The sequence below is a fragment of the Natrix helvetica genome, assembly GCF_964273705.1.
Source record: "Natrix helvetica genome assembly, chromosome: 1".
Classification (NCBI taxonomy): domain Eukaryota; kingdom Metazoa; phylum Chordata; class Lepidosauria; order Squamata; family Natricidae; genus Natrix; species Natrix helvetica.
In genome coordinates, this window is record NC_138548.1 from 284,918,300 (window position 1) to 284,933,995 (window position 15,696).

Sequence of the window (15,696 nt, forward strand, 5' to 3'; positions counted from 1 at the left end):
GATATGAAGAAGGCAGTGATTAAGTATTGAAAGACATCCGTACACCCTCCTGTGGCTCTACAAGACAACCTGTGGCAGAATGCTGCTCCACATTAATGTTACAAAAAGACTCGACATTTAGCCCAATTAGATTTTGTGGTGTTTTTTTAATGGAGCAATGAAGTATCAGCTTGACTGATCTCATGTGCTTTTCTGCATAGTTTTGCATATTCTTTACTAGGAAGGTAAACATTTTCCTTGCAACAAGAACATTTGGAGGCTGTTAACTTTTTGTGGTCAAGAGCCATACTTGTTCCTTCAGCAATTTGCTTTAAGAAATTAAGTTTAAATTAAATTAAAATAGCACTCAACATGACCATTACTTCTGTGTTTAAAATATTTCCTTTCTTTAATCTTAAACACTACAATGTTTATTTATTCAATGTATACCCTGTGCCAACTACCAAAAACTCTGGACAGTTCAGAGAGCAACTTTCTCAGGAATTCAAAAGGAAACTTGAAAGATTTTGGAGGGCTTGAATGGAAGGATTTAGAAGGCCCTGGGTTTTCATGTTGCAGACCCCTCCCACTTAAAATGGGAGAACACTGTCACCTGGAGATTATCAAAATCCAGGTGTCAGGCCTGCAGCCATATTCCTTTTGGATCTTTGGCCTGCCACATTTTCTATTATTCTACTATGCCGTTTCTATTATGGGAAAATGAGAGGGGGGGATGGTACAGACTTAAATACTATGTAGCCAAAATAAAATTCCTTTCTAGAATCCAAGGTCATCTTTTGTCTCTACACCTCTGCACCTGACCGGAACTGGATGGGTGGAACTGCCAGCTTGGCATTGGAAGATTGGACCATGTGATGGATGCCCCGAGTCCCTTTGGGGAGAGGGGGCGGTATAAAAATCGAAATAAAAGGTAAAAGGTAAAAGGGTGTGGGGGCAAGATCATGAACTTTCAACTGGGTGGGGAAAACTGGGAAGCTTTCAGATTCGGGTTTTCCCAGATGTGCCAACATGGCTCTCTGAATAAATTGGAACTTTTAGCAATACTTTGCCTTGGACTCTGATTTAATTTTGGATGCTATTTGGAAACCTGACACCAGGCAGCTACTAATAAAAGTATGATTCACTATGCACTTACTGATATCCATGGATGCTTCAGAGCTTCCGCTGCTGTGATACGTTTGGATGGGTTGATTGTTAACATTTTATTGATGAGGTCTTTTGCTTCAGGAGTAACAGTATCCCACTCAGGAGAAGGAAACTGCAAGTACAAGAAGATAAAACTCCTCATTCTCTCTTCTGCAGGAGAGAATTAAGACACAATGTATTTCTCTGAGATAGTAATTATACCAAAAGCCCAAAATGATTCACAGTCCAAGTATTAAGTAGATATTCTGAATACACACATTGTCAAAGAAAATAGAAAAAAAATCTAGATGTATGTATTTTATCTTATTAGCTTTGTATTTTTGTTGTTCTTTATTTTATGTCATTATTTTAAAAGCAATAAAAACAAATTAGAAGTTCATGTCATGTATGAGTTTTCCCTTGGTACGTAGCTGACTAGGAGGAAATTAGTACAACAGTTAAATGCAGTACAAAAATATTCATTTAAATGTCATATTTCTTAATTGCCCATCTCCATTTCGCCCATTCACCCATTTCAAGATGAGTTGAAAGGGTATTTTAAAAACACTTATAAAGGTATTAGGCTGGTCCACATTACAGAGAATGCATTCCAAGAGGAATTACAGGCAAACATTTTTACAAGTTCTCAGGAAGTGTGAAAGTTCAATCCAAAAACTATAGCCTAGAACTAAATCATGTAAAGCTTTGAAGATAACCTATGTGCATATTAGTATGTGTGCATGCACACTTTCAAGTCAGGTTTTTTTTACTGCTGTTGATGGCCTGGACAAGTTTGTGCAGTATGTTGCAGGCTAGACAGAAATAACAGATCCAAACAGAGGGTATTACTCTATTTAAATCTGGTTGTTATCACTCTGGCCACTATTAATGTACTCTAAGGTCACTATCTTCTGAAAGACATACATGGTTGGTATATTTCCTGGAGCTCTTCAAAGGCACATTTGGCCTTGCTTTAACCTTGAAAATCAGAGAGTGATTTAGTCTAGAATAGGAACCTCTTTTTGAGCACTTCTCTCTGGTCTGGGTCTAGTTTCAAGAAATTATCACCCATCCAGCCCATTACTAACTGCAAGAAGGCATTCAGGAGAGCCATTCCATTTCCTAAAGACATCAAGGAGAAGGAGTATCATCAATATAGCATTCAGCTCCAGTTCTCTTGTTTATTTCCCTCCAGCTACTTCTTCTAGACATTGAAAAGCATAAGATACATAAAGGAGTTCTGGAGGATACCATATCACAGCTTCCACGTTGAGGATGCAGCATTATCTGAAATCTACCTGAGAGAGATAGCAATAGGTCCACTGCAAAGTTGTGCTTCTTATTTCCAAGTTTGTCAGATGATTTAGAGCAGGAGTGTCAAACTTACATAATCACAGTGGCATCACCTGACATATTGGGACTCCCCCCCTCCCCATTAGTTAAACCGGGTGTGGGTATGGCCAGTACATCTGGCCCATGGGCCAGGAGTTTGACAGCCCTGATCTAGAGGCAATCAAAACCCATTGAGATGTCAATGGGAACCAATGAATTCAAGCTCCATCTATCGATTCCTAGATAAAAATCATCATCAGGCAGACCAAAGCCACCTGAAGCCCACCATCAAAGTAGTTTGAAATGGGATAAGATAATTTATGGAGATTCTCAATCAACCAGGTCATGTTGTCCCAAAGGTATTTTTCAAAAAGCAACTAGACTTGCTTAGTTTTTGTTCCTTAAGAATGTTTTAATTCTCATCCAAGAAGCTTCTTCAATTCTGATTGAATGGTGGGAAATGGAAAGATTTATATTCTTTGCAGTCATCTGCAAAGAATGACTGAGGTCACTCGTTACGCGCTGAGAGCTGTTGAGGCCACTTGGGAGTTTATCTGTACTCTCAGGGTCACCTGAACCAGAGTGCAAATGGATGTGGAACCTTCTTGGGACTGCAGAAAGGATTGTGTGGTACACAGGGGATAGGTGGTGTTGTATCACTTCCCCTCTGTTGAAAGAAGACTGTTCAATTTTAATATAGATGGCCACACTTCAGGACATTATTTTGAAGACAGCAAAGTCCACATTGTGGACAGAGAGACCACTGTTTTGAAAGAGGGTTCAAAGAGGTCATTTTATCAACCTAAGCTCCCCCCTAAAAAGAAAGAAAACTCCCCACAGAGGCAACAGATCTGTTTGATACAGAGCTGCCACAGGAAGGAAAAAACCATCCCATCTCACGCAGAGAGGTCATGTTCCAGCAGATACTACATTGTTCATAAACTCTCCTTGTTGCTATTCCTTCTTTACTATAGTCTCACGTGTTCCTTTTTGTAGATACAACAAAAACAGTCATTGTTATTTTTATATTATTTTGTAATTGTTTTACTCACATTGTAGACCTTTAAATCAGCACTTGTTCTACATAAGCTGCTGAGAGACTTTGCTGGCGAAGGTGACATAGAAATATGTTAAATAAAGATAGAAGGTCCAGCTTTCTTCATGACAAGCTCACAATATAAAACAGTCTGAGGGGAACATTAATCTGGAATAAGAGTCTATGATTTCCAAATCTTGTTGAATTACAGCTTTCAGTATCTCTCTACATTCTTCATATATCTTGCTAGAACTGAATGAAACTGGTGTTGAACAGCAGTTCAGAATCATGGTTTATCAGCCCCAATTACCCAAGTGTGGATGTCAGCATAACCTAACCCCTAAGCCCAACATATTAACATTAGACTGATATCCAACATTAGATTGATATTTAGATTGGTTTCCAATATGGCAGTGCATAAATAAAGCAAGTGAGGAAAAGTTATTGACACAAATTAAGGTGGGAGAGAGAAGAGGAATATGAAAGGGAGGATCGCTTACATCGTAGGCTCCAGCTTTGATCTGCTGATATAATCGGTGTTGATCCTCATCCCAGAAAGGAGGATAGCCAACCAGTAGAATATAGAGAATAACTCCTGTGTGTTCAGAGGGAACATTGTTACATAAGCTAGTGGAAAGGAGTTGATTGACACAGGAGATCTGAATTGGCCTACTCAGTGAGCAAGATCAAAAAAATGAGATGAGTCAAGAGCTGAGTATCTTCCTGTATTGCCAACATCATCCCGATGTTGTATAAAATGGTTAATTCTTAACTGAAATGTCAAGGATTCAGGCGTAAGTGTGAGCTCTTTGCAGTTCAGTGTGAATCATCAGTATCATCATTTGCCTGAAAATAAGACCCGCAATTCCTCATGAAAATTTGTAACAAATATCTCTGGCATTGGCTTTTCACTGAACGATAGCAGTGACTACATTTATCTACCTATTGGAAGGAATAGTTAGATACAGTTCTACAAATAGATACAGGTAGTCCTCGACTTATGACCAAAATTGGGACCAGAATTTCCAAGGCAGTTGTGCCTGATTTTACTCCCTTTTTTGCCATGTTGTTAAGCGAATCACATGGTTAAGTGAATGATTTCACCCACTGACTTTACTTGTCGGAAGCTGGCTGAGAAAGTCACAACTGATGATTACATGACCCTGGGACAGTCATAAATGCAGGTCTCCAAGTGCCCAAATTTTGATCGTGTGATTATGGGGATACCACAATGGCTATAAGTGTGAGGACTGATCATAAGTCCCCTTTTCAGTGCCATTCAAATTTTGAATGGTCACTAAACAAATGGTTGCAAGTCGAGGATTACCTATAGCAGGTTTACTAGGCAGCCCAGGCTTCAGGAGACTTGTCTTCTCAGAGGTTGCCACAAAGAAAAGGGAGTCAAACTATTCTCCAGGGCACCTGAGGGTAGAACAAGAAGCAATGGGTGGAAACTAATCAAGGAGAGAAGCAACTTAGAACTGAGGAGAAATTTCCTGACAGTTAGAACAGTTAATCAGTGGAACAGCTTGCCTCCAGAAGTTGTGAATGCCCCAACACTGGAAGTCTTTAAGAAGATGTTGGATAGCCATTTGTCTGAAACGTTATAGGGTTTCCTGCCTAGGCAGGGGGTGGACTAGAAGACCTCCAAGGTCTCTTCCAACTCTGCTATTGCATTGTATTATATTGTATTGGTGATTGGCTAAAAAGTCTGAAAGCTTTAGGGAGGGGGTGGAGGAGGTGCAGAAGGGAAACAAAGAACTTGACACCCAACAGATGAAAATAGAGTTTGAGAGAATGTCCTTTTATCTTAGATTCCAAAATGTGGTGGAAGCAGATGATGAAAACACAAGGGACATAATGACAAGTATTTTGGCTGAATACATCCATAAAGAAAAACAACAGATGGGGTGGGAGATAGACCTGGTTTATAGAGTGAATTCAGCTTATGCTAGAACACACAACGTACCCAGGGAGGTACACATTAAATTCCTTAGAAAAAGCACAAGAGATGAAATTCTGAGTGCACAAAGGGGACAAGCCTTGACATACCAAGAAAGGGAAATAACCATCCTGAAGCAGATCCCCAAGAAAGTGAGGGGAAAAAGAAAAAATTATTCGCAATTAGCGAATAAATTATACCAGAAGGGGGTGTGGTTCAGATGGTTTATGCCTGAAGGTATGTTAATATTGTGGGAGGAGACAAGAATTAGAATCAACACACCCATAGAGGCACAGGCCTTTATGGAAAAAAACAAAACACACCTAAAAAAAACAGAAGATCCTATAACAGACATGCAGGACACGGGAGGGGCTGGAGCTCTGTCAGCGGGGGGAGATGGGGCAATACCAAGAAAGCTCAGATCACAAAAATGAATAAGAAAATCTTTTTGACATAAACTGACCGAAAGTACTAATGGAATTAATATGCTGACTATATACTACTATGTATTAATGATTTTTATTTAGATGTATACTATGAGTTTGGAGGGAGGGGGCGCCTACCGCACTTTGCAACTGCCAAAATTTGTATACCTTTTCCACTACCTTTTTCCTTGTAAATTTTAAAAAAACCAATAAAACTTTGTTTCAAAAAAAAAAGTCTGAAAGCTTTGACAATCACTTTCTATATGATTGCATTTTCTCCCAATAGCAATAGCACTTAGACTTATATACTGCTTCATAGTGCTTTTACAGCCCTCTCTAAGAGGTTTACAGAGTCAGCATATTACAATCTGGGTCCTCATTTTACCAGAATGGTAGGTTGAGTCAACCTTGAGCCTGGTGAGATTTGAACTGCTGAACTGCAGTTAGCAGTCAGCTGAAGTACTGTATCCTTCAGTGCTGCACTCAAATCACTGTGCCACCTCGACTCAGTACACCATCAATGGAGAATTCAAAGAACGTTTTAAAGTCCTTCAGCTTTAAGCATGTAGAACCCATTGTCTGAGACAAAGCTGAGCCAAACTTTTGAAAGCAATGATCTTCTGACACTGATCTTTATTTTTGTTGTAATAACTGTCCAAGTGGGGTTGGATATCAGTAGAGAAGAGAAAAATAAAAGTTAACATTTCTCAATTTTTTATTTTTCTAGTCATTAGAATTCTTTATTGGCATTATGTGATTGGATACACAAGGAATTTGTCTCCGGTGCATAAGCTCTCAGTGTACTTGCAAGCAACAAGTAATCATGATCATAATCATAAAATATAATCATCATCAATCATAAGCTACAAACTCAGTAAATAAGCAAAATTATAATTCATAAGAAGCTAAGGAAATAGGTAATAGGAAAGATGAAAAGATCAGAATGATAATCAACCTGTCATTTTTTAAAAAATCTGCAGCATGAAAGCACTTCAATATTTTTATTATGAATGTTGTTGTAAAAAGGTGTTAAATTGCAAACAGGGTGACTTTTGTTCCTCACATCTATCAGAATGGGGGTGAAATAACAAGGAACAATTCTCAGCTTACTAAGATTTATTAGGAATAAGGTTGCAGTAAAAACACCAGATTTCTGGCAAATAAGTTTGCTTTCAGATGTGAAACCTATTTATAGGCAATTTAAACCACTAGATTCTGGCTTCCTTCCTTGCTTCCTTTTAGCGTAACAGGAAGGAGGGCAATCCAGTCTGCCCTTATAATTTGTTGACATAATGGCTACATTAGGAATGTGAGTATTTCCTCAACTAAGTTGTTTTGCTCTGCTATGGAAATAGGGTGCTGGAATAAATGATTTGATTTTGACAAGGATTTATTACAATAAGTCAATCCTAGGAATCAGGAATAGTCACTCCCTGTGCTGGAGAAAGCAAGCTTTAATGACCTAGGAAGCATTAATAACGGCCTTCATCCAATATTTTAAAAGGGATCTGTGGGAGATCCAGAAAATTACAGCCCAGGCAGTTTAACATGTTCCAGGCAAATTGGAAGAAACTATAATCAAACCAAAAACAAACTGAGCCCACAGAGGGATAAATCTTGCTGAAGGAAAACCAGCATGGATTCTGAAGAGGGGAATCTGTCTCATGAATCATTTAGAGTTTTTGCAGTCCAGCAAGCCATGGATGGTGAGATCCTGTCAATATTGTATATCTAGATTTTCACAAGGCCTTGACAACATTCCTCATAAAAAGTTCTTGAGTACCTTTATCTCTTATGGGATTAGATGATTTGTCCTAATATTTTTTTATTACTGATGAGAAATAAAAGCATAGGAATACGTGGCCATTGTTTTCAATGGAGAGAAGTTCAAGGATGAGTGTTGGGACCAAGATGTTTTATCTTGTCCATACATTATTTTTATTTAAAAGATAGCACTCAGTTGGAGAAGTTTGCATATATCATCAAACTATTCTGATGCATGTTGGAGAGCAAAAACTCTTAATGCACATAACATCTGCACTGTCTATAACTAAGCAGAGGTCCTTACTTAACGAGGATAATTGGGACCAGGATTTCTGTCATTAAACAATCCTAAAGTGTAACATCACAGCTAGTTGTGTGAGTATGGCCAGGCAGGAGGGTGCTATGGCTTGCCTGGGTAGGCACCCTTGTGTTATGGAGTGTGGGCAGGGATGATGCACAATAAGCAAAAAAAAATGTCTGGGAATAACAACTCAAAGGAGGGACTTGCAGGGTCATATTTTTTTCTCATAGGATTTCATTTTAACCTGTTACTTGGGCTAATGGTGATATGGACTCTAGCTTTTCCAAATTAATGCCCTCCAATCTATCAAATATCAAATGCTTATTTCCCTCCGCCCAACAAAGTGATTTCTGAAAACATATAGAGCACACCAGTTGGGGAAGGCATTCCATTAAATATTTTCATAAATAGCCAACCCCACAGACAAGCTACAAATAGACAAAAAAACTGGTAGTAGGAACCCTCTTTCTGTTCCTAAGTCAGGGGTTCTCAACCCCCAGTCCATGGACCTGCACCGCTACACAGCATGCCAGAAACCAGGCTACATGAACAAATGCAGCCCCATCTAAGGGGTATAGGCAACCCATGAAACCATGCCTTCTATCTGTGGAAAAACCCCTCTCTACGGAACGTTTGGTGTCCAAACGTTTGGGGGCTGCTGCCCTAAGTTACTGTCTTCAGCATCCTTTGAAATACGGTTTCACTTACCACATGCCCAAAGGTCAACAGCTTTGCCATAGGGATCCTTCCGGAGCACTTCAGGAGAAAGGTAACCTGGAGTGCCTGCAAAACCTGTTAATTGTCAAAATAGACAGCTAATTACACCATTTGCCCCCAGGAGAATCAACAACTTTTCATTTAGAACAATTCTCGGTCTTGGGATTTCTCATTACATGATAAATATGAAGAGCTGAATTAGCAGGGATAATTGTCATCTCCCGAGCCTCGCATTCTATTATGATACACACACTATGGGAGCTGTTCTTCTAACTTCTACTCTATTTGGATCCGGGTTTACTGCTCTGGCTACTCCCAAATGCTTCCCAAACAGCCCTATTTTTCCCTCCCCTAAAGCTGCGACTGCAGGCAATCTATTTCCCCACTGGAGGGAACTCCTCCTCCTGGTTTTGAGTTCACTCTATAAAGTCCTGTATGGGGAATGCTGGCTTGATTGCTTCCTAGCTCTTGCTCGATGAGACATGAAAATGACAAAGTTTTGTTAGCCTGCAAACAAAAACAGCAGGCAGGCCTTGGTCTTGTCTTCCTTTGCTTTCTTCCCCTCTGGAATGGGAGGATATTTATTGCTGCGGGGCCTTTGGCAGTCGAGCAATGATTTCACTCTTGATTTTCACAGCTGCAAGTCTCATAGATTTGAAGAGGATCACTAATCATCCTCCAGTGTGTTTTGAGGGATTATGAAGGACAGGCAACGGCCAACTGAAAGCGCCTTGCATCCCACCGCTGGCCCAGCTAGACGAGCGCTACCAGATCAAACCGAAGACAGCTCTGTGAAGTCTCAAAGCAATCATCTTTTACAGCCTTGTTATTCAAGATCCTTCTGGGACCTTTTTGGTTGCAGAAGCGTGTGCTGCACTAGTGTATTTGCAAAATGTATTTATGGTTTAGGAATTATAAAGGTATTCCCTTAACAGCCTGTGTCTACAGCTCAAAGATACAATAGTAACAGACATTAGGATGACCTAATCAGCTTGCAGTTATTATGACTTAATTAAACCCCAGCTAGTATTCCAGATTTATGTCTGTCTGTCTGTAAATACATACTTTCTCTCAACTGGAGTGGTAGCTAACTTTAATATTGTATAATATTGTACACACAAAGGCACAGAAAGAAATGTCTAAATAAATGCCACTGGGGAAGACTAATACGGCCATAGTGAACATATTCGTTTCTGTGATCCCTTTATATTAGAGCACTTTACTTAGCCTAAATCAGGGTGGTTGACTTTTTTCAAAACAGAAACTCCATTGAAGTAATTAGTTTTAGAATACAGACTGTTTCAGCAATATACATTCTCATACATCTGACATGTTATAAATAATCACAGCTCTCCAGAAGTTTAATCCTTTAGATTGACCTAGCAGAAGATGCTTAGGAATGACTTGGCCAGAATAAAGCTTTAACACAGCAGCTGATTGATCCTCTCAGAGCAGAGAATAAAGAGTTTTTACACACATACAGTGTACTTCAGTATTGAAACTGTTGGATTCTTCCTCCTCGCTTTGTCAAATTAACAGATACATGGTGGTTTGCTTGGTGGCATTGGGTGACTGAGATTTGGCTCTTCCCAGACTGGGAGGTATTGATTCCCTGACTTGCTGGCTTCAGCCTTATACCAGTTTACATTCTTTCTTTTTTAATATAACTTTATTGAAAGTTTTAATAAACAAGAATAAACATGAATACAAACTAAAATGGAGTAAGAAGGGGAAAAATACAACAACCAGAGGAAAGTATTAATTTAGTTGTAGAAAAATACCACTTCACAGGAGTGCAGAATTAATGCCCTGCTTCATTTTACTGAGAGAGAAAAATGTATTTTTCCCAATTACATACACACAAAAAATGGAACCTCTGTAAGCCCAGTTTTCTTCTACTCACCAAACCAGGCCTGCTGTTCTCCTTCCACTTCAATAGCAAGACCAAAATCAGCTAGTTTAACAGCAGCTCCCTTCAGTTTGGAGGCCAGCAAGAGGTTCTCTGGCTTTAAGAGAAAAAAATGAGAAGGGAACAATAAAAAATGCAAAGGAAAAAAGCTCCCACTTTTCTCTTGTGACTGAGGTGCAAAAGTGTAATAAACAGAACACGAAACTTGGCGCACCTTTACATCCGGGGGTGGGATTGAAAATTTTAAGCAAGCGGTTCTCTGCCCAGTTGCTGGGTGGGCATGGCCATGGGGGTGTGGCCTAGTCATCTTCCTGCATCACAGTGGGGAGGGAGGCTTTTTCACCCACCCCAGGCTCTGGAGGCTTTCCTTGAGCTTCCGTGAGGGCGAAAATGGCCTCCCAGACTCCAGAGGCCCTCCAGAGGCCGAAAACGGACCCATTTTTGGACTTCCGGTATTTCCGGTAGCCCCATTCTTCACCCTCCCAGAGCCTCCGCGTGGGCCCTGCATTTACCTGGCAATCAAAATGGGTTGCGTGGAGACTCCTGGGAGGGGAGGGGATGGGTGGGCAAGGTCAGCCAGTCCTTTCAACTACCAGTTTGGTGAACCAGATTAAAATTAACATCCGGTTCACCTGAACTGGTCCAAACTGGCTCAATCACAGCCGTTTACATCTCTAAGATGACAAATCTATATTTCTGGGAAATGTGGTGAGAGCCATAAATATATTTTAATAGGAAGGCTAATAAGCAAACATTTAAAAAGATAAAGAGAAGAGGTTGTGGATGAGAAACAATATATAGAAAGATTGATTTAAAAAAGAGGTTGAACCATGCCATACAATGTATTAAGACAGAAAATGGAAGCTGCAAATGAGAGAAAAGAAATTAAGATTAAAAGTGGCAGAAAAAAAATGCAGTATTTTAATGAATAAAAAAAATCATTTAAGAAAAAAATTAAGCAAATAGAATTCAGAATAAAAGTGAGAAATGCTTTGAGCTGAAACTGAAGTGAGAGAACATCAAAAGAAATACTGTAAAGGCTTCTATGGGAATAATGATGATATGTCAGAATACCATTGACATGGATACTATTAACTTAGATTATTGCAATTTGCTCTACATGGGGCTGGTGGTGAGCTGACCCAGAAGCTACAGCTGATAACAGAATATGATTGCAATTTACTGACCACCAATTCAATAGAACCACACCGACCGGGAAGAAGGTGCATTAGTTGCCAGTAAGCTTCCAAGCCCAATTCAAAGTACTGATTGTTAACTATAATGTAGTTTAAGTCTTAAATCCTCCTTTACTTTGGACCAGAGGTGTCAAACTCCAGGCCCGTGGGCCAAATTATGGACCACAAGGTGCTTAGATTTGGCCTACAGGACCACCATTGAAACAGCAAAGGATCAGCCACAAAAATGGAGCTCAGGAAAACCACACATAGCCCTCCTGAGCTCCGTTTCCGGCCATGATGGCTTCTTGTAACCCTCTGCCAGCTAAAACAGAGCTCTGGTGTGTGGCCCTCCCGAGCTCCATTTCCATTAGCAGAGTTCTCATGCCACCACAGGTGCCTCAACATGAGTGACATCAACCTGGCCATGCTCCCCCTAGCCACATCTCCCCTCCCCTGAGGTCAAACACGACCCTGATGCCACTATCAATGAAATTGAATTTGACACCCCTGCTTTGGACAATCTACTTCAGGGGGATTCTGCCTGCCTCATACAGTCTACTTGGAGAGAGTACAACAGAGACTCCTGGCCCCTGAAGTTTGTTACTCAGTGGTCTATACAATGTCTTTTTCAGTAACAGCCTCCTCATTATGAAAAATGTTGCCCCCCTTAAGTCAGAAGTCAGACCTCCACTTTTTTATGGGATGATGGCTAAAAAGACTTAAATTTTCACAGAACCTTTCAAACGGAAAAATCCTTCAACAGTAAGCAATTGCATAAGGGTGTTTGTTTATTACCCACTGCAGTCCAGAGATTCCTGGCAGCTTATGTAAGGTATAAAGCCAAATAAAATATCAATCTAATTATAAAACAATTAAAGAACTGGAGCGACACAGAAAGCTATAAGTGATAAAAATAGGAAATGAAGATGGCTTGCTATAATCAAGAGAAGACTTTCTTTACAAGCTTTTCAAATGTTAGCAAAGAGAGTCCGGGAATCTGAAGCAGTTCCTCTGTTTGATTGAATTGGTTGAGCTGTTACTGGTATGCATAAGTGGTCCTGCAGATATATATACAGGTGCCAGGCCATAACAGCTTAAATCAACAGCTTAAATTGCACACTAACAAGCGAAGATTTTTATTTCATGGACTACACTTTCACTCTAGGTTTTGTGAAGGAAGTTTAACCAGAGGAATGCTTTTAAGTTCTTTCAATTTTACAATGTATAAATATTTTACCTTTAAATCTCGATGCACCACACCCATCTGATGACAATGCAAGACAGCTTCCAGGATCTGCTGAATACAATGGCTAGGAAGAAGAAACATTGTCACATTATGTCATATTCCTCGTTATGGGTAATGGCCCGAGATAATGTTTCTCAGTGGTCTCCATTTCATGCTTCACTCCTCCTCTCATTTTCTATCTTCCTATGTGCTTTTCTGCTGAGAGCCAAGCAGAACAAGCTTTCATTACAATTTTATTTAACAAAGAGAAATCTGACTGTGTAATGAAAACCAACCAGGGAATCTTTAGAGTTACTAAGGCTCCTTTCTGTGAGAAACAAACAAAAAGAACTTAGAGGTTTCTTTATGAGGTGATAGCAAAAGCAACCTTCTCACATAAATGATGATTTTAGATGGCACGACCATCCCAACAGGGCTACCATTGCTGGGCTGCAAAACTCCAGATAACAGTGAGATAGCAGTGAGGAGGCTCCACTATTTGGCATCATTTATTACTCATTAACATTTGGCAGATCTGATATGGTAGCCATAAGAACCATTTTGTTGGTAGATCTCACCAGGGTTGCTAGATGAGGTATAGGTATCATGCAGGAAACATAAAGACACAGGTGGCAGAACAGACAGAAGACTCAATTCACAGATGCGAAAATGCAATTGGGTTTGAATTTCAAGCCTGCACCAAATTTGTTTGCATTGAATTGGGTATCTTTTACCTTCTGCAAGGCAATCTCATGGATTAACTCCTCTGCGTTAGATACAGAGCTCATCTTGAATTTGCTTTACAAATTGGAGGAAAACATTTACCTCACAAAGGCCCAATACCCACCTATGTCAGCATTACATTGAATTTTAAATGATCAAATTTAAATTGGAAATTCAGATACAAATTAAGTACCATAAAAATGGAACTGAACTGAAAAGGAAATTCATTATTTGGGAGATTGAAAGGCATACATTATTCTTGATTATCTAAATCAAAGGGAGCACACCTTTGGCTTAGAGGATTTTCCTTTTTCTAGGGAAGGCTGAAGACCACCAATCTCAGTTGCAATTCAGTTACGATGGGTTCACAGATTGTATAGCTTCGTTGAGTTCAGTTTAACATGTTATGTAAACCTGGTTTATTTTGTATAAATCATACTTTATAATAAATATGTTCTCATTTAATAAACCGCAGTACAGCACGATGTGTGATCCCTTGTATAATTTTGACCACAAAACATGGTAATCACCTGTAACTATCTGAATCCCCATTAAGCCTTCGCCCACCTGTCATTACAAACAATATTTTTTTCTCTTGTTTCAGTGAAATCAAAGCTTGGAGATACACAGCATCACAAAAGGCATGGTTGAAATGTAGTCCTAACAGAAGAAGCAGGCAGGCCTAACAGAGCAAAGAGCTGAAAATAAATTTTATAAGTGAAAAAAGTAATGTTTTCATCCTTCTGGCCTATCAATTCCAGATAGAAAATTTAGAAACCAGTTTTTCTAGACAAGTGTTTTTCAGCCGTAGCAACTTTAAAACGTGTGGACTTCAACTCCCAGAATTTGTCAGTCTGCCTGCTAACAGACTGGGAATTCTGAAAGTTCCACCAATCTTAAATCAACCAATCTTAAAACTGCCAAAGTTGGAAAACATTGCCTTAGTTTGTAACCTGTTACCTTCCAGTACCTACCTAGCATCTGCTTCACTATAGTATTCTCTGGCAACAATGTCTTCAAACAGCTCCCCTCCAGTTACACTGAAAAGAAAGGAAAGGAGAATCAGCTTCCATTGATTGACAATGCCAAACAATCACATGTACTATGTAAGGACCTTGACCCAAATTTAGGTAAGTACAAGATAGAAAGAGATGTAGGCTGAATTGTAGAGGATAGTGGGCTCACTCTGTTCTCCTAATCTCATGATGAACCCTGTCAATCTTAACCGATATCAGGTCTTAACACAGTATGGTTATTCTGACCTAAATGCATGCTCATATATATTGAGGTTTGATATTTTTTTAAAAAAAATAGTGATTAACTGTAGGGAACGACGTATTACCATTGTTTTTTGTTCACTTATATACAGGTAGTCCTGGATTTACAACAGTTCATTCGGTGACTATTTAAAGTTACAGCGGCTCTGAAAAAAGTGACTTATGACCATTGTTTATCCTTACAACTGTTGCCGCATTCCCGTGGACACATGATCAAAATTCAGATGCTTTGCAACTGACTCATATTTATATTGGTTGCAGTTTCCCAGGGTCATGGGACCACCTTTCACAACCTTCTGACCAGCAAATTCAATGGAGAAGCCAGATTCACTTAGCAACCATGTTACTAACTTAAGAACTACAATGATTCACTTAACAACTGTGGCAAGAAAAGTCCTAAAATGAGCAAAACTCACTTAACCAATGTTTCACTTAGCAACAGAAATCTGAGGCCCAATTGGGCTTATAAATTGAGGACCACCTGTAATGCCGTAATAAACTAGCAACTATGAAATACGTATATGTTTGATAAAGCAAGATACCAATATACGAATACATATCTGAAGGATATTGTAATTAGCCATATTCATAGTAAGATTAGTTATAAGATAAAAAAGACTGCATGCCGGACTTCCGGCGGATGCCACCAGGGCAAAGGACGCTCCCTTTAGAGCGTCCGATCTACAGCTGATTGTTTCGCCGATTCCCAGGGGCGAAAATCCTCTGCTTCGGGCAAAGAGGC

At 39.6% G+C, this 15,696-nt stretch overlaps 1 protein-coding gene across 5 annotated transcripts in view; it reads right to left on the minus strand.

Moving 5' to 3' along the window:
* CAMK2A (calcium/calmodulin dependent protein kinase II alpha) overlaps window positions 1–15,696 on the minus strand; it is a 301,059-nt gene that overhangs the window by 175,435 nt on the left and 109,928 nt on the right. For all 5 annotated transcript variants that reach the window (XM_081942664.1, XM_081942663.1, XM_081942665.1 and 2 more), the window contains exons 5-10: window positions 14,652–14,717; window positions 12,967–13,039; window positions 10,546–10,648; window positions 8,634–8,717; window positions 3,994–4,088; window positions 1,136–1,258 (exon numbers count right to left, since the gene is read on the minus strand). In XM_081942664.1, the coding sequence (XP_081798790.1) occupies window positions 1,136–1,258; window positions 3,994–4,088; window positions 8,634–8,717; window positions 10,546–10,648; window positions 12,967–13,039; window positions 14,652–14,717 (544 nt within the window). The remainder of the gene's footprint in view (window positions 1–1,135; window positions 1,259–3,993; window positions 4,089–8,633; window positions 8,718–10,545; window positions 10,649–12,966; window positions 13,040–14,651; window positions 14,718–15,696) is intronic.